This window comes from Mastacembelus armatus, chromosome 5, assembly GCF_900324485.2.
Source record: "Mastacembelus armatus chromosome 5, fMasArm1.2, whole genome shotgun sequence".
Lineage (NCBI taxonomy): Eukaryota > Metazoa > Chordata > Actinopteri > Synbranchiformes > Mastacembelidae > Mastacembelus > Mastacembelus armatus.
This window is the reverse complement of record NC_046637.1, coordinates 26,340,150-26,362,460: the sequence shown is the minus strand read 5'-3', so window position 1 is coordinate 26,362,460 and position 22,311 is coordinate 26,340,150. Positions and strand designations below refer to the sequence as shown.

The window sequence follows — 22,311 nt, the reverse complement described above, 5'->3', positions numbered from 1 at the left end:
AGAACACATCAACCAAATGCACATAAATAAACTAAGATGCACATGTAAATCAGCTAAAAATGATTGGCATGAAAAAAGATGGTCCAAATATAAAATATAATAAATATAATATCAAAGTACTTTCAGCCTAAACCTGAAATCCATGGTGTTCTTGTTAAAACGTTTGTCTTTATTTCTCGATTGAATACAAACGGCTGGAAAAACTAACAGCAGGTGGGATGCTCCACATTTCAGTTACAAAAATAAAAACAACTGTATTGAAAGAAAACAGAAAAAGTGAAAGAAAAGGAAATTGAAAAAGTGAGACACAGGGTGTAGCCACAGGGATTAATCAGCTGGAGCTGAACAGTGGAGGTGCTAATGATTTTCTTAGCTACAAAAGGGCCAGTAAACCAGGGAGACAGTTTCTTAGAGTCTGTGTTAATTGAAACGTTAGTGGTGAAGAGCCAAACTTGCTGACCTGCCAATGCTGGAGTTCTTTAGTATGAGGGTGGAACCTGGATAAAAGGCTGGAAACCCAAAACAGCAATAAAGCTCTTACAAACTTGGGAGATGAACTGGGGGCTTTGGTCGGAGAAGATGTCCGTGGGGTTGCCATGTAGGTGAAAAACATCCTGCACCAGTAGTTGGGCTGTGTCATAGGCAGAGGGAAGCTGGGAAAGTGGGACAAAGTAATCTATGATGGTGAGGATCAGAGTGTTGGCCTCTGAGGGAGGTAACCAGTGATAAAGTCTACAGCCAAATGGGACCCTGGGCGATGGGGGACAGGTAAGCGGCATAAGTGGGGCCCACGGGGGCCTGGGTAGAGGTCTTAATGTGAGCTCATGTGGAACAGGCTGTTATGTACTTTTGTTATGTACTGCTTCCTGGATGACCTCCCCCAGTCAGGTTCTTTCTGAAGCACCTCCTGAGGTTGGTTCCTTGACGGAGTGGAGTCTGGACAGAGCATCTGGCTGGAGCCCTGGAGGTAAGAGATGGTAAAATTACACAAAGACAAGCCGACTAAATACAAAATGCAGTTTGTGAATGATGATTTCATTTATTATGGAGAAGAAAGCTGCCCAAGCCTGACTGGCCCCATCTGAAAACCACATTTTTTTTGGAAAGCTGAGTTAAATTCCACTTGTCACACCCAGGCCTGATCTCTGATCTCAGCCAGTTCTGTTCAAGAAATCGCTTAAATAGAATCTGTCTGCCAAAGTGACAGGGGATTTTGGTTTCATCACAGGAAAATATGTTTCCGCTTGCCATTGGAAGACTAGGCAGCACTGGAGCAGAAAACCCTGAATCATCTCCTCAGGACCAGAAAACAGCTCTGGATGAGGAACGTGGGAGGCACAGGGGAGGACTGGACCTGCTGAGGAGAAAGGGGGAAAAGAAGTCAGACGTTGCATGAGTTGCCTCATCTGTTGGTTCATATTTAGCTGGTCTTCAACCACGGGCCGAAGAAGCTGACCATGAGGCAGGGAGAAGGCCAGGTAAGTGCCAAGACATCGAAGTGGTTCCCTGAAGGAACCATGAGGAGAGCAGGTAAGTGATGTGGCATTCACAGGGGAAGAGAGGGCGACCAGGAGACTCATCATAGGCAGACGTACGATCTGGAGATGAGCTGTGGCAGGTTCCTTACAAGAGAAAGTATTTCCATATTCTGTATTTGGGACATAATGGAATTGACAAACAAATATTTATTCCACAAAAACTGAAGTAAATATGAAAGACATAGGTAGAAACAAAGTGCAAAGGAAACAGTTGAAGACCATCGTCTTCCTAATTGTCTCTGAGCTCATGTATCATATCTCTCTTGTGGCTGTTAAAAGTCTAATTTTAGATTGATGAGCTGAGGCCTGACTGGACTTTATTAGATATTTGGGACACTGCAATAAAAAAAAAAGTAGCTTCACTTATTTAGATGATTAAAATTTGTAGTAATAAATCAGTTATAACAAAAACAATGTCCAGTCATCATTATGGAGGCTTTTCCACTTGATTAATTGACTGATTTAATGTTAAAATGTAAATTTCCAGTTTCAGAGCTTTATAATAAACTCACATTGACTGATATTAACTTGGCACTAGCTCAAATGTGATAATTTCTCACGTACAACACTTCTGGATGTTGGAGTTGTATGGGTCCGTTCACGTGAACCAGCACGAACGATACCAGGACCCTGAAACTGCAGCTGCTAATTCTAATACAATTATTCATTTTATTATTTCCACATGCAATTTTCCTGTTGTGAGACGTCAAAACATCTGCTGTGGAAAAGTCTTATTCCAGTCTTGATATCTTTATTTGCTGTTTATTAAATGATATTTAATTTTTTCAGTAATGACACTAAATAAATAAACATGGAATGAAAAAAAAAACAGTAATGAGAAATGTTTATGTTGTTACAAAATATTTCACGTCCCTACGTTTCATAAATATTAGCCCGTCTCCTTCATCACTCATGCATTTCCACAACCATATGCTTTTTCTAAAATGTGCTGTAAATATTTTTGATGAGTTTGTGTAAGACACTGTGCAGACATTGCGAACAACGTGTCTCTGTTTGGTTAGTTTTCTGATATTTAATGCTGATTTCCTACAACTACAATGACCCTCTTTGTTGTGCCAGTGGACCATGAGTCCTGGTTGTTGAATAGTCTGACAGATGTGTCGTGTTTGTGTGAATGGTGGATGTGTTGGATCCATCGTACACACGCTGTCCCAACCCTGTAGACTCTTTGTTCTGTGTGTTAGTCTTATGACACACACACACACACACACCTGTACATGTATTTGTATCTTTGCAAGGACATAATGCATTTCCTGTCCCCTGACCTCAAGCATCACAACTTAAACTGCACCACCTAATTCTGACCTTAACCCTAAAACCAAGTCTTAAATCAAACTGGAGCGTGAGAAAGTGAGGACCAGCCAGAATGTCCTGTCTGCTCATAATGGTCCTCACAAAGACAGAAGTACGACCACACACACACACACACACACACACACACACACACACACACTATTGTTTTTCTTTTCTCGATCAGCGACGGATTTGAACACATGATCTCCACGTCACATGAATATCAGCACCTTGGACAGCAGCGTCTCTTCCTTCACTGCTTTGTCCTCTTCCCAGCTGAATGCAGGGAGGATTGTGTTTGTTTGTTTGTTTGTTTGTTTGTTTGTTTGTTTAATGGAAAACTGTGCTCAGAAGACTAAGTTGGTTCTTTCTGCTGGTATGTCTGAAAACCACCTGGGACCAGCTTTAAGACATTCAGGGGATTTATGAGGATTTATGAAGACCCGAGCCAGACAGATCTGAAGTGGCATTTTACTGTCACACTGACTCACAGAGGCTTTGATTTGGTTTGGTAAAGAGATGATGATGATGATGATGATGATGATGATGAAGAGGTGCGGCTGTTTTTAACAACCCGGAAGGGACAGTTGCAGACTATCGGTTGATTTGTGTGTTTGCAGGAATCCATATCTGGCATCCTCTCTCTCTTCCTGATTTGTGGCGCAGAGATGGATGGAAAGAGACTAGAAGTGTTGCTGCGAGTTCTCGAGGATTTTCACTGTTCGTCGCCTCCATCTCCAACTTTGTAACTGGGCTGTCGGACCAGCTTAAGTGGTGAAGGTGTGGGATGAAATCGGCTCGATCTGCAAGCCAGAAACACACTCACACACACACACACACACACACACACACACACACACACACACACACACACTACAGCGAAGAAGAGGAGTCCAGAGAAGAAAACTGAAGTGATGGATGCCTCTGGGAGACAACAACGGATACACGCCTTTCACCTCGTTTAATTTCATCTCCGGGTTTATTATCCGCTCCCAACAGACGCCCTCGCTGCTTTTCCGCAATAAAGAAGAACAGACTCCAAGATTTTGTTGCCAAATCCTGAACAGCTCCTGCTGATCTGAAGCACCAGGAGGACCCGTTTGAACCCTGGGATACTAACAAACAACTGGATGGAAATGTAGGCATGAGAGGACGATGCTGGGCACCTCGGACTGTAATGCTGCCCCCCCACAGTTCGTGGCTCTCAGCCTCCATTGAAACCCGACAGAAAACGCCTCTATCCATGAAAAACAATCCTTCCCTATTGGCTGGGATGCGGTGCACATGCTATAACAACAGGATATGCAAAGAGCTATGGGCTGATCTAAGAGCCTATCATGGTGTCCACATGCTTTTTTGACCGAGATCTCGATTTTTCAGTAGGATGTGGACTGTCTGCTTAAATACACGTGTTCAGATGCAATAATAATAATAATAAATAATAATAATAATAATTTACAATGGACCTGCCACAGTTGAGCTGAGGTCTGTGTAGTGAAGCTGCTGAAGGATGCTTAAGTACCGGATTCGGATGTTTTTCAGTGAACTCAAAGTGTTACTACTGATGCGCTCTGGATCCAGCAGGAGGACTGATACAGGCGCAGAGCCGGACTCACAGACCAGGATGCGAGGACTCGCTATAGGAGGCTGTGGTTGGCCGCCGCTGAACTGCTCTCACCGGGATGACGAGGAGGAATATTATGGGTCAGACCCCCGGCCACGCAGCCTGGCGTTTGAGGATAAAGAAGGCGCGATACCCCAGGGAGGAGGCCTGGACGCTGCCTCCCCCCCGAGTCTCTCAGAGAGCGGGATGCGATCGCCGCAGTGTCGGATCTGCTTCCAAGGACCGGAGAAGGTAAAATTAAGCAATAAACGTGATGTTGTGGGTAAACTGGGATTCCAGCATCTCAGGGGCACTTTGGTTGCCCTCGACAGCGCCACAGATTTACGCTTTTGGTGTGACACTTCAGCAGAGCAAAGTGCTTTCTCACTCAAAAACACGTGGCGCTCAGATGAATGAAGCGGCTTTAAGCAGCTCCATTTACTGCGCTGAGTCTCCTGCATTCAAATATTCGCATTAAACTATGCAAACTGGCACATTTTACCGCTCCTGGGCTGATAACTAACTACCAGTGGAGGAAAACATAAAATATTTGCCTCTGAAATTAACAGTAAAGTAGCAGAAAACTGAAATACTCAAGTGCAAATACTTCAGAATTGTACTTAGATGCAGTACTTAATACATTTCCACCACTGTCTTTGTGTCCATAGAACTGACAAACTGTTTCAAGCAAACACACGCAGAAAAACATTAAAAGCTCAACATGTGTTGCACATGAAGCCACATCCAATGCAAATGTTTGGGAGCCAGTGGAGATGATCTGGGACCATGTTATATCTACAAATAAAGGCTTTGGTGCCTTTTAGCACCGGTTGTTATAACTCAAGCATTAAAAGTCAGGAAATGTGGCCACAAATGTCAAAGACCTGCAAGAGACAGATTTTAAAATGTATCATAAACATTGAAGCTCGGAGGCTGAGATGTCCTGACCTTTAGTTTTTAGTTAAGATGCACTGAATCCTACGTTTTCCATTACTCAGCCTTTTCTTTCTTCTTTTTTGTGAAAGTCTCCTCACGCAGCTTGTCTTTTCCAGCACATCCAGTTTATTCAGTTACAAACTGCAATAACCCTGATGACATTGATGTTTTCTCAGACTTGAAAAAGCTCCTCCTGTTTTTCACACAGGCTGAGTGGAAATCAGTGGAGTGTCCCTCTGGGCTATTTAGCCGTGCAAGCAATTTCATTTTTAAAACTTAGGATGAAATATACACTGACACCAAAATGTACCACCCGTGTGCGTGCAGCTCATCTGCTGTGAGACAAATCGAAAATTCTGATTGAAAGGGAATGAATTTATCAATGGTGATCTGAAAATAGCAGCGGGCAGACGAAGGGCATCAGTTAAGAAGAGCAGAGAAGCAGGAGGAGCTTCATGTCACTATGTGAACCATGAAGTCCTAACAGATGCAGCATCTGATGCATAAAATTAGACCATTTTTAAAAAAAGAACCAAGAAAGGTTTTAGAGGATGATGCCTTCACATACAAGACCATTTTTAGCAGGAACTTGTTTATAGTCATAAATGCTCAGAGGGATTTGACTGACGAAGGCAGTAACTTGCTGAATCAATCACTCCTTTAAGAAACCAGGAGGTCGCACTCTAACGTCGCTTCTGTTCACATGAAAGAGAACAGATGGGGTGGATGCACAGAAAGTAAATTGCCTTTTTTTAATGTTCACGTCATCCTTGTCCAAGACGTAGGAGCCTGAGCACATCATCATCTGGTAGATGAAATCAACCTTGAAGAGACAGACTTTGCCAGAGGTCTGGAAAAGTTTTAGTGTCCCCTCCAGATATCCAACTAATTAAAGACCTAGCACATCACCTACAGTCAGGCAGAAAATAAATTGAGATGTGCGAGCGCGTTGTCAGTCCGAGGGCCTTAGGGAGTCTCATACTGACTACAAAAACCTGCGCCAGATGTCCTGTGATTTGTTTTGAGGCTTCAGGAAAGTGATATGAGGAAAAGCGAACTGTATCCAGATGAAGGCGTTAAGCTGCAAATAATGAAATATGTAAAAATAAGGGTACACTATACTCTCACTTTATTACATTTTGTCTCATGTTTTTAATGTCTGCCACTTATTACATAAAGGCATGTGTACCCCTTCGTTTTTAATACACTACTGGTTCGATATATACACAATAAACACCAGTAGTAACATTTTCCTTTTAAGTCAGCACATAACTACACAGGTATTTCATGTGATTTCTCAGATATCTTCATGATGATATGGTGCACTTGCTTTTTTAGGGTCTTGGTTGACAAATGAACTGGGGGATCGACAGCTAAAAGCTTTTCCCAGGATTTCTGTCCTGTATTGACGTCAGTGTTTTCTGCAAGTGATCTACTGCAGTTATGACCACAGAACAAATACACCAATCTGTACAGTTTCTGTGGTGCAGTCTATAAAACTTGGATGCAGGTAATATTTAGGTGACAACATTAAGGGTTACATGAAAGCTACATATGTTAAAGGTGATGCAACCCCTGGGAAACATGATTCACCTTAAGACGCAGCCATTTATCATAACTTGTTGTTGCCTTATGTGTCATCATTATTCATTGTCCCTTTGAAATCCTTTTGTTTGTCTCATGTCAACAGTGGAGATGGATTACACACTGTGCTATAGCTTTGCACTACAAACAAAAAACAGATAACCTAATTTCTAAACTATTTTTTTTCAGGGTATGTTCTCTAAGAAATCCTGTTTTATCAAATAGGGACAGACACTCACACGTGGACGCTGCCCGGTACAATCGGTGTTTTTTTTCCACTGGAACAGATGGACCTAAGGGTCCTGCTCATGAGCACCACAGGGGTGTTGATGAAGGAGGGACAGTTTTTTTTTTTTTTGTCAGTTGTCCCACCCAGATTTAATCCTGCTGGTCTTTTTTTACAAGCAGCCACAAGCTCACACTTTGCTAACATTTAGACCATCACAGCCTTTGTTGAATAGCAACAAAAGGATAATAAATTAGAAGCTGAACGAATATAATGTAATATGCTCATCAGTCAATGCTCACATTGTAGTAATCTACCAAGAGTCCCTGTACTGACTTTACTACTTGACTTTTTTCCTTATTTTGCCTTAATATTTTGCAAATGAAACCTATTTTTCTAACTTTTATAAACGTATTAACCCATTTGCATACATTACAATATAGTTTCCTCTTGATGTTATAAGTTGGTACTTGTTCCTAACTCCATGACACAAGCAGTCTCTTCGGTAGATAAATGTGACAGTAATATTATCACTATCATCTACTACTATCATCTTCAACAAATCAAATCTCCAACAGGTAGACTGAATAACTGCAGCTTTTGGGAATGTCTTTGTGTGTCATGCAGCTGCTGTTTGTCCTCTGCAGGGGGAGTTGTTGAGTCCCTGTCGCTGTGATGGCTCTGTGCGCTGTACTCACCAGTCCTGCCTTATCCACTGGATCAGTGAGAGAGGCTCCTGGAGCTGTGAGCTCTGCTACTTCAAGTACCAGGTTCTGGCCATCAGCACCAAAAACCCACTGCAGGTACAGCCGATGTCTTTGTCTTCATCTTTAAAGGGCTTGATATTAGACTGCCAGGCCGCGGTAAATGCATAAACTACATGTTGCCAGATTGGAATGACTGAAAAGCATAGAATTCACATATAGGGCACTGATCATAAAGTGAATGTAATGATACAGAGCAGATTGCAGCTTTATTACAGAGTCATTTTGGACTGATTTTACTCAGTGGTCATGCTCTGACTTCCAACAGGAAGCACATCAGCATCACGCTGCTGCGGGCAGGCTTTAAATTATTTGTTTATACTGATATTTATGGACAAATGCAGAAGATGGAAGTGGTGAGGATTTACTAGAAGATGCCAGTTTAAAGAGTTGGTACATGATTTAACTGTGTTGCACATTAAGCCTGTTACACATGGACAATAGATTCACAGACAGTATCACCCAATTGTGGTATTTCACCACCTGAATGCTGGAATGGATATATTACCAGAGACACCATGTATTTCCTTTAATTGCCTTCCCAAATGAAGAATAAAACATCTGACACACCATTTTTCAAAAGCTCCAGCAATAAAAAGACTTTATGTTATATACAGTAAGTTTGAATTGGGCTAATTGGTTGTAGGATTTAATTTAATACTGTAGGTTTTTATTATCAATGTAAATGTGCTCTTCCTAATAAGTGAATGAGGTGGTGCTGTAGTAGTGATTTGTGCTCAGAGAGAATTGTGGTAATGAAGTATCCGCTCAAACCAGTTGCAGAAATCTTGTTAGAAAAATAAGATGCTAAGACCCTGCACTCTAATGAAATAACGAAAGTGTATGTGATATATCCCGCTACAGAAAAACAAAGCAAAGAGAAACTTGTTCAGGTTCATTATTGAATTAGGCCCATTCTTGAGTTCAGTTTCAAACCTGCAGCATCCAAACATTGTAAATCCCTTGGAAGTCCAATGATTATACCCTGAAATTGCAGAAAAGGTTTTGGGAAATGTGTGTTGAAATGAAATATGGCTATTTGGAAGCACATTGCTCTTTATAGGTACATTTGTGTGCAATAACACGATTTGCAGAGATTTTCCCAGAGACTGTCTGTTATCTTATATAATCAAGAAGCATTTTGTAATTTTCAGTCAATTTTTGTGTCTCGCTCTGTCTGTTTCTAGTGGCAGGCCATCTCTCTGACTGTGATTGAGAAAGTGCAGATTGCAGCCATTATCCTGGGCTCTTTGTTCCTCATCGCCAGTATCTCCTGGTTGGTGTGGTCGTCTCTCAGCCCTTCAGCCAAATGGCAGCGGCAGGACCTTCTTTTTCAGATATGCTACGGCATGTACGGTTTCATGGACATAGTTTGTATAGGTAAGACTGTTAATTCTCAGTGGTGTGAATATCAACATAAACTGTTGATATTTGTGTATACAGATTTGGTGTTAACCTTTATACAAGTCTTCAGTTTCCTAAGTTAGTTAAAAGAAATAAAAAATCTGACTTGTTTTCCATGTTTGTTGCATTCTGTCTCTGGCTTTTATCTGAAAGCATTACCATCAACACCATCAGTCTAAAATATCCACATAGGCCCTGTAGGTCTAGTATATTTGATCTTATAGTCCCTTTAACCCTGTGTCATTTAGACGTTTTATGATGTCTTGCTATTCAAATCATATTCATATTCAACACCTCCATGTCTATGTATCCTTTGTTATTGTGCCCCTGACCTCCCCTACCCTTTGTCCTTTATGTCCAGGACTAATCATCCATGAAGGATCATCTGTTTATCGAATCTTTAAACGCTGGCAGGCCGTGAACCAGCAGTGGAAAGTGTTGAATTATGAGAAAATAAAGGATTTAGGTGACCCCATCACTTCCAGCAGTAAAGACACCAGTCGTGTTGAGAGGAACTCTTCTCAAACTGTCACAGACAGTGGACGGAGGGTGGGTCGGCACGTCAGGACTATTCTCCAACACCACTGTGGCTATACTATTTTGCACATCCTCAGTCAATTAAGACCCAACAACCTGCAAAGTGCCAACCATGAGGTGGTCATGAGGGTGACCACAGTATGAGACTATATACAGACAAATGTGCTCTGCGATTTAAGAAGGAGATCAAAGTGTTGATGGGGATTTAGTACCAAAAAACTGTGATTGCCACTTAAACACTGCCGTTATCTTCTTGTCTCATACTTGGGTCATAGAATCTGCCTGAGCTCAAAGCGGCCAATAAGAAATATGTCTTGCAGTTTGATCTGAAGCAAAGATAAAGACCAGAAACCATAACAAAAAAAATATTAATAATTTTGAAAAAGAAAAAGCTTTTTTAAAGCTCTTTTTGCTTTCTAAAGAAAAATACACTTATTGGAATTTATTCTATAAAGACTTTGGTGATGAAAATGATTGTGCTTCTGCTTGTGATGATTACAATGGTCCCACCCCCCCTTAATGTATTCCACATAGTCCCGAGGGTCCACCATGGTCTGGTATTTGTTTACACTTAAAGCAGCACTCATGAATCAGACATTAAAAAGCCCAATAAAACTTTGATACATGACACAACTGCTTGAAATATACCCTCATACAAAATTCATGTTTTGTAATAAAGACTTTGTTGATCTCAAAAAAAACTTTGTGTTTTCTTTAGTCTGGTTTTTAGGCAATAAAATGAAACTTACTGTGCAATGTGGATTGGATTTTCTTGATAGAACCACATAAATCTCAAACCCCAAGGAAATGAAAGGATATAATGGAAAAATGTTAATGCAACTGTAAAATATAGCACAAATCTTTCAAATACACTGTATATATTCACCTCTTATCTAACAGACAAAATGTATACATTAAAAATGATACATTATGCTAAACAAACTCCATCTAGATGTCCTAATATTTATTACATCACTCCCTTTTAATATAGGCAATAGTTTCCACAATGGTCCTGTCAATATTGTTTTAGTTTTAATCGAATCTTTACCCTCAGGCTAAATTTACTCATCATCTTAATATCAGCATGTAATACTAACATGATCCATGCACTCAGCATTACCAAGGATTAAATAATGAAGTTATTGGTCGTAGCTATTGTAATGTAGACAGACGACAGCTGGAAATGGTTTAGATAAGTAAGAGTAGAAGAACAAAGGACATTTTTGCAAGAAGATGCAAACAGAAGTGAAGATATTATGTTTATAAAAAAGAATATTTGCCAAAGTAGATGAATGCCATTCTGTGATATAGCCCTGTACTGTTTTACTGTGATTTAAACTGCACAATGTAAATCACTGGCAGCATCCAGTCAGATTGTCGTAGGTAAAAACAAATAACACACATCCAGAGTTTTATTATAGCAGTCTTTAAATGTGACACATTTTATTATTGCGTACTATAAGTCATAAACAATAACCAGATGCACAGATGCACCAGTAAATAAAATAATAAGCAAATCAATGCAGCCGCTCAAAATAACTATTGGGAATTATATACAGTATTATTTCATTATTTACACCGCTTTGTGAGCTAACATTTTCTTAACTACTGTACCTAAATATAGTTTTTATATTTGACCATTTCCACTCTATTCTTCTTAACATTTGTAACGTGACTTATTGATTTTATGGGCAAATGTCACATATTTCCCCACTAAAGTAATTTTACTAATTGTACTAAAGTTTGGTTAATTTTACTTTACAGGTGCACTTTACACTCTACAGTTGTTTACATGTATTATTTCCCACCGTAACAAGGGCACATTTAACAACAACACACATTCAGTCATTCTGAATTAAGACAATTTGTATCTTATCTCTGACCCGGCGCGTATGTGGTTCTGCAAACCTGGCAACCCCCGAGACGACGCTGACTGATGACGTAAAAACCCTTCGCCTGTCGGGCTGGCGGAGTAGAAAGCAGCGTGACTGTGAGGGTGTCGCTACATGGGTGTGCTTTCTAAACAACTGGGTCACGGACTGAATCTTTCTGGGGCTAAAGTTCGCGTCTTAATCCGCCATGAGTTCGTCAATGCCTCAGAAACGTTACTACAGACAACGCGCCCATTCAAACCCGATGGCATATCACACGTTTGAGTAGTGAGTGATTTCATAACCATGGAAAGGTCGCAAACAAACAAGACACCACGCTTTGACAGATGTGTCTGGTGTTTCTGACCTCGCCCTAACAGACCACATCTGTATAAAATCGTTTAATAACGTCTGTCCTCGCAATAATCTGTGACTTGTGTTTGCTCCTCAGTCCAGTGTGTCCTGAGGAAATGGACTGGTCCAAACTGTATCCACACTTCTTCACTGGCAGCCCGTCTGAGAAAGAGACCCCTCTGGTGGAGTTTGCAGACATTGGATGTGGATACGGGGGCCTTTTAGGTACTTATGTCCATGATCTGACCACCTAGGGTCTCCAAGTCCAGTCCTGCTTGTTTTCCAACTACCCCTGCCCTTCCAGCTTCTGATTGGCTGAACACACCTGGTCCAGGTAATCAGCTGTGGGGACAGTTGGACAACAAGCAGGACAGTGGCCCTCGAGGACTGAAGTTTGAGACCCCTGACCCAGAGCCTTGTTCTTGGTCTTGTTCTATGTTGACTTCACGTCCTCATGGTTCCTGTCTCTGTTTGTGTGTCTCTGCGTCTTTGCTGCTTCGTCTCAGTGGAGTTATCGCCACTTTTCCCAGACAAGCTCATCCTGGGCCTGGAGATTCGGGTCAAAGTGTCTGATTACGTTCAGGACCGTATCCAGTCACTGCGAGTGTCTCAGCCCGGAAGCTACGAGAACATCGCCTGCATTCGCAGCAACGCGATGAAATACCTGCCCAACTTCTTTTTTAAAGGACAGGTAAGGTCCCCTGTGTGTGTTGTTAATAATAATAATAATATTTATTTTTTAATAATTGATTTATTTTATTAATTATTATTTAGTAAACCTAATTAAATGTTTAATTAAACTTTAAAGTTATGAAAGTCCTTCTCAAGATTTTATAGCAAAATAAAACAATCCCTGTAGAATAAAAGTCAAATAATCCCCTTTTTTGTCAAGTCTCTTCACATTCATTCATCACAAAACAACCTGAGACATCATAGCTGATTTTTCTTTCTGCTGAAGATTCTGTTAATTTTTTATTGTTTTGTACTGGAAGAAAACACATGTGACATTTCCATTAAAATGTTTTATGTTCTCGTCAGTCAGTTAAGCAGAGACCAGCATCTGGCACCAGCAGCTGACATTATTTCTGATGCCACCTCATTTTTCCTCGTCTGTAAATCAATTTTTATACCCAGATACATGCAAATGTCCAATTTCTGAAATTACATTTGTGTGGTTCTCTCTGAAAGCTTTTTACACAACTTTTGTTTTTAGTTACACACTTAACACTGGCTCCAAACTCACTGTCGCAGCCTTTACCTGGGTTTCATTCCAGTGCCAAGTTAAAGCATCCACTTGCACACAGTCCAGATTTATTTCTACAATTATATAGCAGAGTTTATGAGTCGGACTGTGGTTAAACTCTATCAGTGTGTATGTATTGACATCATTCTAAAGGATCGTTGGAGCTGAGGTGGATTTTAAGTCGAGTGGTGAGGGGAGGGGGGGGGCAGAGACAGCGGTTGGGTTTTAAGGACGTAATGGCAGGTATTGAAAAGGAGTGTGGGAAAGGCAGTAAGGCTCCGTTTCAGGTCATGTTTTGCTTGGAAAAATGTTAAAAGTTGCATTTGTTTAATGTTAAGGAAATGGAGGTATTATGTGGAACGGGCCGTGCTGTAATGAGGGTCATCATAGGCTTGTAGATGCTCTCCTAATCCACTTCTCTTAGCAGGCCTTTTCATTTGGCAAAGATCAGGGGCAAACCTGGGAGCAGCATCCCAAAGCCAGCATACTAACCTTAAATAATGCTGGCAATCTGTCCTGGCACTGCCAAAGACCAAACTTTTCTGACTAACTTTTTTCATGTTTTAACAAATGGACTGAATCAGTTTATGCAGATTGCTCAATAAATCCAGCTTTTCACAACAATGGCTTCATTGACTGACTTGAAAGTTGAATATGAAACAGTGTGAGATGCCTTTTATCCATTCCAGTTTGCTGTGACTTGTTGAAACCTGTGGTACACTGGGCTAAAAAAGCATCACCCCAGATGCCCTGACTATTATTTAAGAAGTGAACAGAGGAGAGTGATTGCTGCAACACTGACACATTTATGGAATACACATTACATGTAAAAACACACACACTAACATTTTTCAGCTTTTAAATAAGAGACTTGAAGTGCTTGAGAGGAATGTTCTGCTTGAATTTTCATTAAAGTGCTTTGACATTTTGACTTCCTTGAAGTTACTCATAAGTCATATCATCTACCACAGATGAACGTATTTCCAGCTGCTTTACTGATATTTGTCTTTTCACTCATGATTAGAACAAAACTGTCTTCACTACCCAGGTTTTCCTCCAAGCGGAGCAATAAAAAGACGACCACCTAGTGCTCAAAAACTAGTCCTGATCCGTCTCACATGCATGATGTGTTGAAACAGCACGTTCTGAAGCTGTGACATATTTTTTTTTTCCTTTTCTTAATATGCTATGCAACCCCAAAATAATTCAGTCTTATGTTTTTTTCCATCCTCCATGAGCAGTGAAGCAGCCCCCAAGGCTGCAGCAGCCCCCACTGATTATCCCCACATCTTTCTGTCTATACCTGACATTATTTATTTTAACTAATAAAAAGTTACTGCACTAGTTTTTGTGTCAGCCAGACTTATGTCAGTGGAGTCTGCAAGTGTGCACTTACCAAAGACAGAGACATGGGAAACTTTATGGGGAAAAAAAAGAAAAAATCAAGGAGGGAAATTCCAGTTCTGCTTTGCACAGTAACCAACCAACCACAAAATATCACAGGGACCACATTTAATGATGACTCACACATTTTAGAGCTATAATATAAAAGTAGTCAAAACAGTGTTTTATTTTGATCTCATGTGTGGGAACAACACAGAGTAACGCTCATTCTTATTTTCCTGTTTCTGAACATTTCTTCCCTCTGTCTTTCAGCTCAGTAAGATGTTCTTCCTCTTCCCTGACCCTCACTTCAAGAAAACCAAGCACAAGTGGAGAATCATTAGTCCCACGCTGTTGGCAGAGTATGCCTACACACTGAGAGTCGGGGTATGTATGTAGGAATGAATGAAAATTGTCAGTGGGAGAGATGTGTTCTCCCTCCTGGATGAGCTTAATAGTCTTAGGACAGCAGCAGAGGTTTATGGCACAGAGGAATAAGACCTGTCCAGTAACTTTTAGTAGGATCAGGTTGTTGTTGGTTTTAGACGTTTAATGGGATTTGTTAAGTATCATCAGGTTAGGTTTTAAATATCTGCAACTGAGATGAGGGAGGAAGAATTAGATGTATTTTATAGACTTAATGACACTAAAAAAACAAACAAACAAATGACATTGAGCAACAAATTGCCATTTCCCCCTCATCATCTTACCAAATGATTTCAGTGAGCAGAAATCCATGAATTCTCTGAAATAAAATTGAGCAACCAGTGTGTCCTGCAGCTGTTTGACCCCTGAACACACCCTGCTCCTGCGGTCAGGGCAGCAGTGGGATGTTGGAATAAGGGTGTAAGTGCTGATGGAGGTTTGTGGGGATCAGTGGAACGCATCTAAATTTGGCTTTATCGTTTTTCCCTCTGTTGTGCGCGTGTGTGCGTATTGATGCATGGAAGCTCTGTGTGGGTGGGGAGGCTGTGATGAAAATGCTCATTTATAGAGGCACTTTCATTGTTCTCATACCAAAACAACCAGAGAATGTGGTTTCTTAGTCAATATCTTTTAGAATGAAATACACCTGACACAGTGATTAACGTGAACTGGAGCAGATAACACACACACACACACACACACACAGTTTCTCATCCTGGCTTCTCTGAAAAAGAAAACATACGTGCAGACATGCACTCGTGTGGAAATCTGTGCCATTGCTGAGTTTTCTAAGAACTCCTTGTTCTAGTAATTTTATCTGTCCAGCTTCCAAAGTAAACTGCAGTGACATAGGTGATTAACCTCTGTGACTGTGCTGTCTGTAGGTTATTTTTATCTTTCTGTCAAGGACCATTGCTCTCCAGAGGTGACGAAACCACTTAACTCTGGTAAAATATTTGAACTGAGAATGCAAAAAAGCCTCAGTTTCATTGTTTAGTGCTATGAATGTGTTTTTGTTTGATAAAAGAATCAATTTCCATCAGTGAAACTGATTTTTTTTTTTTATTTCTGTTTCTGTAATCTCCCTGTTTGTCTGGTTGTGTCAGGGTTTGGTGTATACCATTACAGATGTGGAGGAGGTCCACCTCTGGATGGTGAAGCATTTCAGTGAACATCAACTGTTTACACGTGTCCCCGATGATGAACTGGTACGTTGACGTGGAGCTTTTCATCTGTTTACAGGCCATGACAGTGACATTCGCTGTTCATCTGCTCATTGGGGGGGTGGGTGCATGTCTGAGTTACTCAGGAGCTAGCAGCTACTTAGCCTGGTGTATTCTGTATTCACTCACTGTTGGCACAATGGCCAGAACAGAAAATGTTCACATCTCATTCCTGATTAGTTAGTCCCATTGGAGAGCAAAACAAACAGGCATTTCCTTGTGAAAATGCTGAATTGATTTAATTGTTGTTTGGTTTTATCTTGATGTAACTGCCAGTGATGGAGGCTTTTGCAGCCATGTTGCCAGCTGTGTGTTCACACTTCTGTATCTGGGTCTTTTGCCAAGAGAGTGACATTATAGCTGTCAGAATATCATCAGTGATATCTGAGAGTTAAAAATTACAGCCTGAAGAGTGATATGAGCTGTTTTCACACGCACACTATGTGGGTAGTAATGCTCTGTACAAAATGATGTGTCAGCTTCAAGAACTGAAAGATGAGGAAAAATTAGACTTAAGAAAATGCAGATTTCTGTTTGTGTAGGGATTAAACCGACAGTGTGTTAATTACCATGCTTTAAGAAGTTAAGCTAATTCCCTTCTAGCTGCATGCTGTCCACACAGACATGACAGCAACAACACAAATATTCGTATTTCAACACTAAAGCCAGGGCGGCTACTGTCCCCATGGCCCTTGATGTAATTGTGTTCAATGTTATTTCGACAGGTGGGTGATGTCATTATAAATCGTTTGGGTACATGCACAGAGGAAGGAAAGAAAGTGCAGAGGAACAGCGGGAAGAATTTCCTCGCAGTTTTCCGGAGGATCGAAGAGGCGAACTAGGACCAGGCAGTTTGCAAGAAACTGGAATGATGGTCTTTTGTTTTCAGTCGTACATGAAGCACATGGATGATGATACTGTGGATGTGGAGGCTGTGGCTTGGTCTCTGAGCAGATGAGCAGCGATGGTGTTTCATTAATGGACATCATTACCCGATGGAGGATTTATGTTGAGTTTTTTGAGTATTTTATATATTTCCTCAGCTCACAAAGAACTGTGCTAGTAAACCTGTACACATACAAGAATCTCTGTTCAGGCTTGTGAAGTATTTTATGTATTTTCTTATCACTGTCTTTTTTTAATGAAGTTCTCCAGATTCTTTTGCCAGATGTGATTTTGTTTTTTTTTTTGGATTTCCTAAAACGGCTTTTTATGAGAGTTCACTGTAAATAAATGGTGAAGGGGCAGGAACAGCTGTTAACATGGGGCCTTCTCACTTCACTGGATCAGTTCTTTTAACTCCAGTTCACGTCCATGTTACCAATCATTTTTTCAGTCCTGCTTTATGAGACAGAGCCTGAAAACTGAAGTGACTCAAGGTGATAAAACCTTGTTGGACCTTTTATGGTGTTAATTTGCATTATATGAATTGAATTAGAGGTTTGCTCATAATCTGCATCCTATTTCCTGAGGGTCATTGTCTGGTTTTAAAATAAACTGGCATGCTGCAGCATGTCCTGTGTAATGACGGATAAACAGTAATACAATCATGTTTTTCATATAGATGTTAGAGAACCCACTTGGTCGGTAACACGTTCAATTACAGCCTTTGTGTTTTAAGAGTAATTTCAATTTCATTTATTTAAAACCACAAATTGACAGAACAGGCATGTTCTTCATCTTTAAGACTAGAGTCTGGAAAGGATGTTTTTGAAGTTGAGATCAAAGACGTCTCTAACACAGTGGTTTTCTCTGCTCATTTCATGATTTGGGCTCTATATTAGATATTGGTTATTTTGTCTGTAAACGTGACAGTGCAGGCTTGAAGCCCTTTTGCTGATGCACTGGGTGGTGCTTAACAGGACGACACATGCCTTGATGATAGAAACGCAGACACTGACAACCTCGATGATGGCAGAAAATAATTGGACAGCTCACCAAATTCATATTTATAATTGTAATGAACGTTGCATCCTTGCATTTTTTACTTTTTAGCCAGTGAGACCAATGCATGGGTTGCATCCAGTATTGAAAGAAGAATTATCCTCAAAGAGCATCTGAAATATTTCAATATGCATGTTTAATGACCCAAACAGCAGCTTAACTAAAGGCACTGCAGGGTGATCACGCAAAGGAATCTTAATGATTTTGCATTTGGCAGCGATGTGGATGTTTCCTATGCTTCTTACCTGAAGAATTTGTTTCATCTGGATGTCAGATTGTTATTGAGGTCAAAGGTTAATCCCCCTCTGAATGTTTTCACAGAGGCAGATTCCACCACTGTTGTTAATGCATAATCAAAATACCCCCTAACCATTTTATTCTTTACGTCACACAAAATAATGTGTTTGGTCTTTGGTCACTGATTTTCTTCTGTCAGTTTTCTGCACATCAGGCAGTTTGACTTGAATCAGCTCATCTGACCATCAGTACACAATGTGAAAGCAATAGTTCTTTGAATCAGACGGGTCTCTGCACCGCACTCTTATCAGAATCTGGATTTCTGCACTCTTTGTTTCCATTAATCATTTATTACCATAAAGGTGTCTGATTGGTGTAAAGTTCCTCATGACTCACTCCACTCCTCTCTCGCAACATTTCCTGCTTTTCGTCAAGTCACTGACATATAATCTCTGCCCCTTTTCTCCTTCCTGGTACTGGTTGGGTCATACATCTCAGCTGTCTCTACCTCAAGCTCAACCTAAACCAGACTGAGCTATTGTACCTCCACTCTCGTTCCTTCCCACATCATTAACAACCCTGCTGAGTCTAGAGAACATCAGAGTCACTCTGCAACCCCGCAGGCTTGAATGCAGCATCAAATCCTTCCTCACTTGTGGTTTCCCGGCTCTGGGATAATGAGAAACCTCTTGTGACCTGAGTTTTGAAGTTAATCTCTTTAAGCTCTTCACCTAAACAAAGAAAATCTGTTCACTTTGTTTTCAGCTTCTCCCAGTTATCGTGTGTTCACCCCGTACTGCATGGCTACCTGGGACTATTACACATTATAGGGGAGAAAATCCTGCTAAGCTTCACACAGCAGCTTGTACCTCTTCTCTGTCATGACTCATTTCTCTACCTAAAATAATCCCTTCAGCCTACTCACTGCCCTCAGGCCTGAATGACATTTCTACTCCAGTCAGAGATGAAGAGTCTCACCCTGTCATCCTGTCTATTGTTGCAACCTCATCTCTTCATGAAAAATTACCTTTTTTCCTGTGACCACATCACAGTTTTCTCCTCTACCTATTACACTAGTCTCTGTAAAAATCATAGCATAACAAAAGTCTAGAGGGATATCTGCCCATTCTGGCTTCCTGCAGGAACCAGAAGAAGAACTGGTTCCCCACCTGGTGTTGGAGAAAATATATATATATATTTTTTTGTTTATTACATGTCTGTTTTGTCCCACATATAGACCATAAATTGCCGGAAATGTGATCTCTCCAAACTTTTCAAAGTAAACTTTGCTGCTGATGGACACTGATGATTATTCTGAAGCACAGAACAGCTGCAGCTCTTTCTACTGTTTACATCTGCTGCTTAAAACATCACGACTGCTTCATTATTTCAGTCAGGTGGCTACAGGTCAGACTGAATCCCTCACTGTTGTATTTTTTGAATAGTTTGTATTTTGTAGTTTGTCTTTGTGTTTTGGTGTGACAGTCTCTGGATCCTGCTTTCATTTGGCATTTTAAATACATTTACCTTTCTATTGTCAGGGATTTTTACAGCATAGAAATAGCAAAATCATTACTGTTGTTTCTTCTCACATTTTGAGTTGTAAGGAAGAATTGCAGTCTCCGGGCCAATACCTGTGCTGTGGAAAATACAGCAAAATCAGATTACAGAAAGGTAATAGCAATAATCCTCCTATAGTTGTCAGTGGTAGGTGAGTTGTACTATCAAACATACATAGTACGGCATAAAGATCATAAAATTATATCCTAATGTTTAATGCTCTACAGTAATCCTTCAAAGATATTTAGATATTTTACCTAATAAAAAACAAACTATATATAGCTCTGTGTTTTTAATACTGCTGATCACATATTTGCTGCTGCTGTTAAAGATGTTGCATTAGAGCTAAGATCCTTAGAGTAAAAACAAGTTTCAGAGAAATGCAAAGCTGCTTCAAGTGAGAAGGATAATTAGGAAAACCCAGAAGAGTGTAGTCAGCATTTTATAGCAGCATTTAGGTCAACTACATACTTGTACATGTACTGGCAGGAGTACATGTGCAAAATATAAAGAAAATATGTAGTAATTGCATGTAATCATGCTATATTGACAAAATAATTTCTATAGCTTCATCCATCAGAGGTGATGGGATGTTATAGATATAATCAAACTGCTGAAAGGATCAGTTTTTTTAGGTTCTTGATGTCATGTGCATGTGTTAGGTTTTTGTAAAAAATTATCTTAGTTACATTTTCTTTTTTACGTTCTACTCATTATATACTAAAGGTTTGCTTCTTACAACCCAGGGACAAAAATAAAGTGCATTCTCTATCACAGGTATGCTGTCACTGTGGTGGACATACAGAGCACATCTGCTGTCCAGATGTGCTCTTAATCTTCCAGATGTCCTACACACCTTTAATACCTTTTCTATGTCCATGATATGACATGCATACTCTTAATCAATTACCACATGCATGGAAATAAAAACCAATATTCAGTAATTTTATTGCTCTGTTTGTCAATATCGCATCCTCATGGCCTGTATGCTCATGAGCAGCTGTGTGGCATTTGAGCAGCTGTTGTCAGCTATTAGTGACTGTGCAGGCCTCAGTTCTTCAGCTTATTTCTCTACAGCTAACACTGTGTCTAAACATGTCTAAAAGCGTTAGAAATGAGTCAGGATCTTATATTCCGAACAGTTTTTCAAACACAGTGAAGCCCAAATTAAAATATTTATCAGCCGCACATTAGAGCACTCGCATCACCAACCAGAGAGAGGCTCTCTCCACCTAAATAGCGGGCACTGATGCAGTGCTTCTGCAGCTGTGAGGGGAAATCTCAACTAAACCCACAAAAAGTAAAAATAAAATATAAAGTAATACTTACTGTGGTGCTGTATTTACACCAGTAACATACACACCCTGAGTTGGGATTGAGAGCTTGAGAGCAGAGAGGCTGAGATGGTTAAATGCAATAAGTAAACAGTTAAAGAAGTTAGCTTAAAGTAGGAAGAAGCAGTTTAAATATTTATCAGTAGCTAAAAGTTATAAATAGATATTTTAATTAGCTTGAAGTAATGAATAAATACTATAGTTCAGCTGGTATATGTATGAATGTAAACTTGGCCAAAGCAATTTAAACACTGACAACCTAGATGTATGAAACATGTATAAGTAAAACCGTACCCATTCATTTAGTATATATGAGGCAACAGGCCTATTTATGTAATAGAGCTGTGGGGTCTGAGAAAAACGAGTGGGGACCATGACTTATATGGACGACCATGTAATAAACACAGCCTTTCAATCCACACTGGCCTGCAACTGCAACACATACACTCATGTGCACCTCTGGGTACATATATGCATTTACACCATCATCTTTGAGTGTGTGTGTGTGTGTGTGTGTGTGTGTGTGTGTGTGTGTGTGTGTGTGTGTGTGTGTGTGTGTGTGTGTGTGTGTGTGTGTGTGTGTGTGTGTGTGTGTGTGTGTGTGTGTGTGTGTGTGTGTGTGTGTGTGTGTGTGCGCCTATGTAAAGAAACCACTCAGATACCACCCAGACAGGCGGGCTGCAGCCATGAACTTTAACACACTAGTCCAGCACTGTTGCAGCCTCCTTTCTGGGCACCAGGCCAATACAGTAAAGGGAAATACCTCCCAGGCTATCCCCATCCTGCTCTATAGCATGAGCTACAACTGGGCCACATTATTTCACACCACA

The 22,311-nt window shown here is 40.4% G+C and overlaps 2 protein-coding genes across 3 annotated transcripts; both read left to right on the top strand.

Annotated features, from left to right (window-relative positions):
* Positions 1-4,362: 4,362 nt before the first annotated feature.
* On the top strand, positions 4,363-10,050 carry LOC113129810 (E3 ubiquitin-protein ligase MARCH9-like). The gene is made up of 4 exons (XM_026305924.1): positions 4,363-4,707; positions 7,849-8,004; positions 9,153-9,345; positions 9,731-10,050. Exons 1-4 carry the CDS (start codon positions 4,363-4,365, stop codon positions 10,048-10,050), a joined length of 1,014 nt encoding a protein of 337 aa, XP_026161709.1.
* A 1,818-nt stretch (positions 10,051-11,868) lies between these two features.
* On the top strand, positions 11,869-17,575 carry mettl1 (methyltransferase 1, tRNA methylguanosine). Of its 2 annotated transcripts, none has more exons than XM_026305928.1 (6): positions 11,869-12,065; positions 12,229-12,356; positions 12,662-12,822; positions 15,031-15,144; positions 16,290-16,391; positions 17,132-17,575. In XM_026305928.1, the coding sequence occupies exons 1-6, from the start codon at positions 11,986-11,988 to the stop codon at positions 17,246-17,248; spliced, it is 702 nt and encodes a 233-aa protein (XP_026161713.1). In that variant the 5' UTR covers positions 11,869-11,985; the 3' UTR covers positions 17,249-17,575. The 2 variants fall into 2 exon arrangements, with proteins under 2 accessions (XP_026161713.1, XP_026161712.1); XM_026305927.1 differs by having other exon boundaries at positions 12,638-12,822.
* The last annotated feature ends 4,736 nt before the right edge of the window (positions 17,576-22,311 follow it).

Coding starts and splice junctions, on each gene's coding strand:
- LOC113129810 (XM_026305924.1), top strand. CDS start 4,363: ATGCTTAAGTACCGGATTCGGATGTTTTTCAGTGAACTCAAAGTGTTA. Junction 8,005..9,152: donor GCACCAAAAACCCACTGCAG/GTACAGCCGATG, acceptor GTCTGTTTCTAG/TGGCAGGCCATCTCTCTGAC. Junction 9,346..9,730: donor CATGGACATAGTTTGTATAG/GTAAGACTGTTA, acceptor CTTTATGTCCAG/GACTAATCATCCATGAAGGA.
- mettl1 (XM_026305927.1), top strand. CDS start 11,986: ATGAGTTCGTCAATGCCTCAGAAACGTTACTACAGACAACGCGCCCAT. Junction 12,066..12,228: donor GCATATCACACGTTTGAGTA/GTGAGTGATTTC, acceptor TTTGCTCCTCAG/TCCAGTGTGTCCTGAGGAAA. Junction 16,392..17,131: donor GTGTCCCCGATGATGAACTG/GTACGTTGACGT, acceptor TTATTTCGACAG/GTGGGTGATGTCATTATAAA.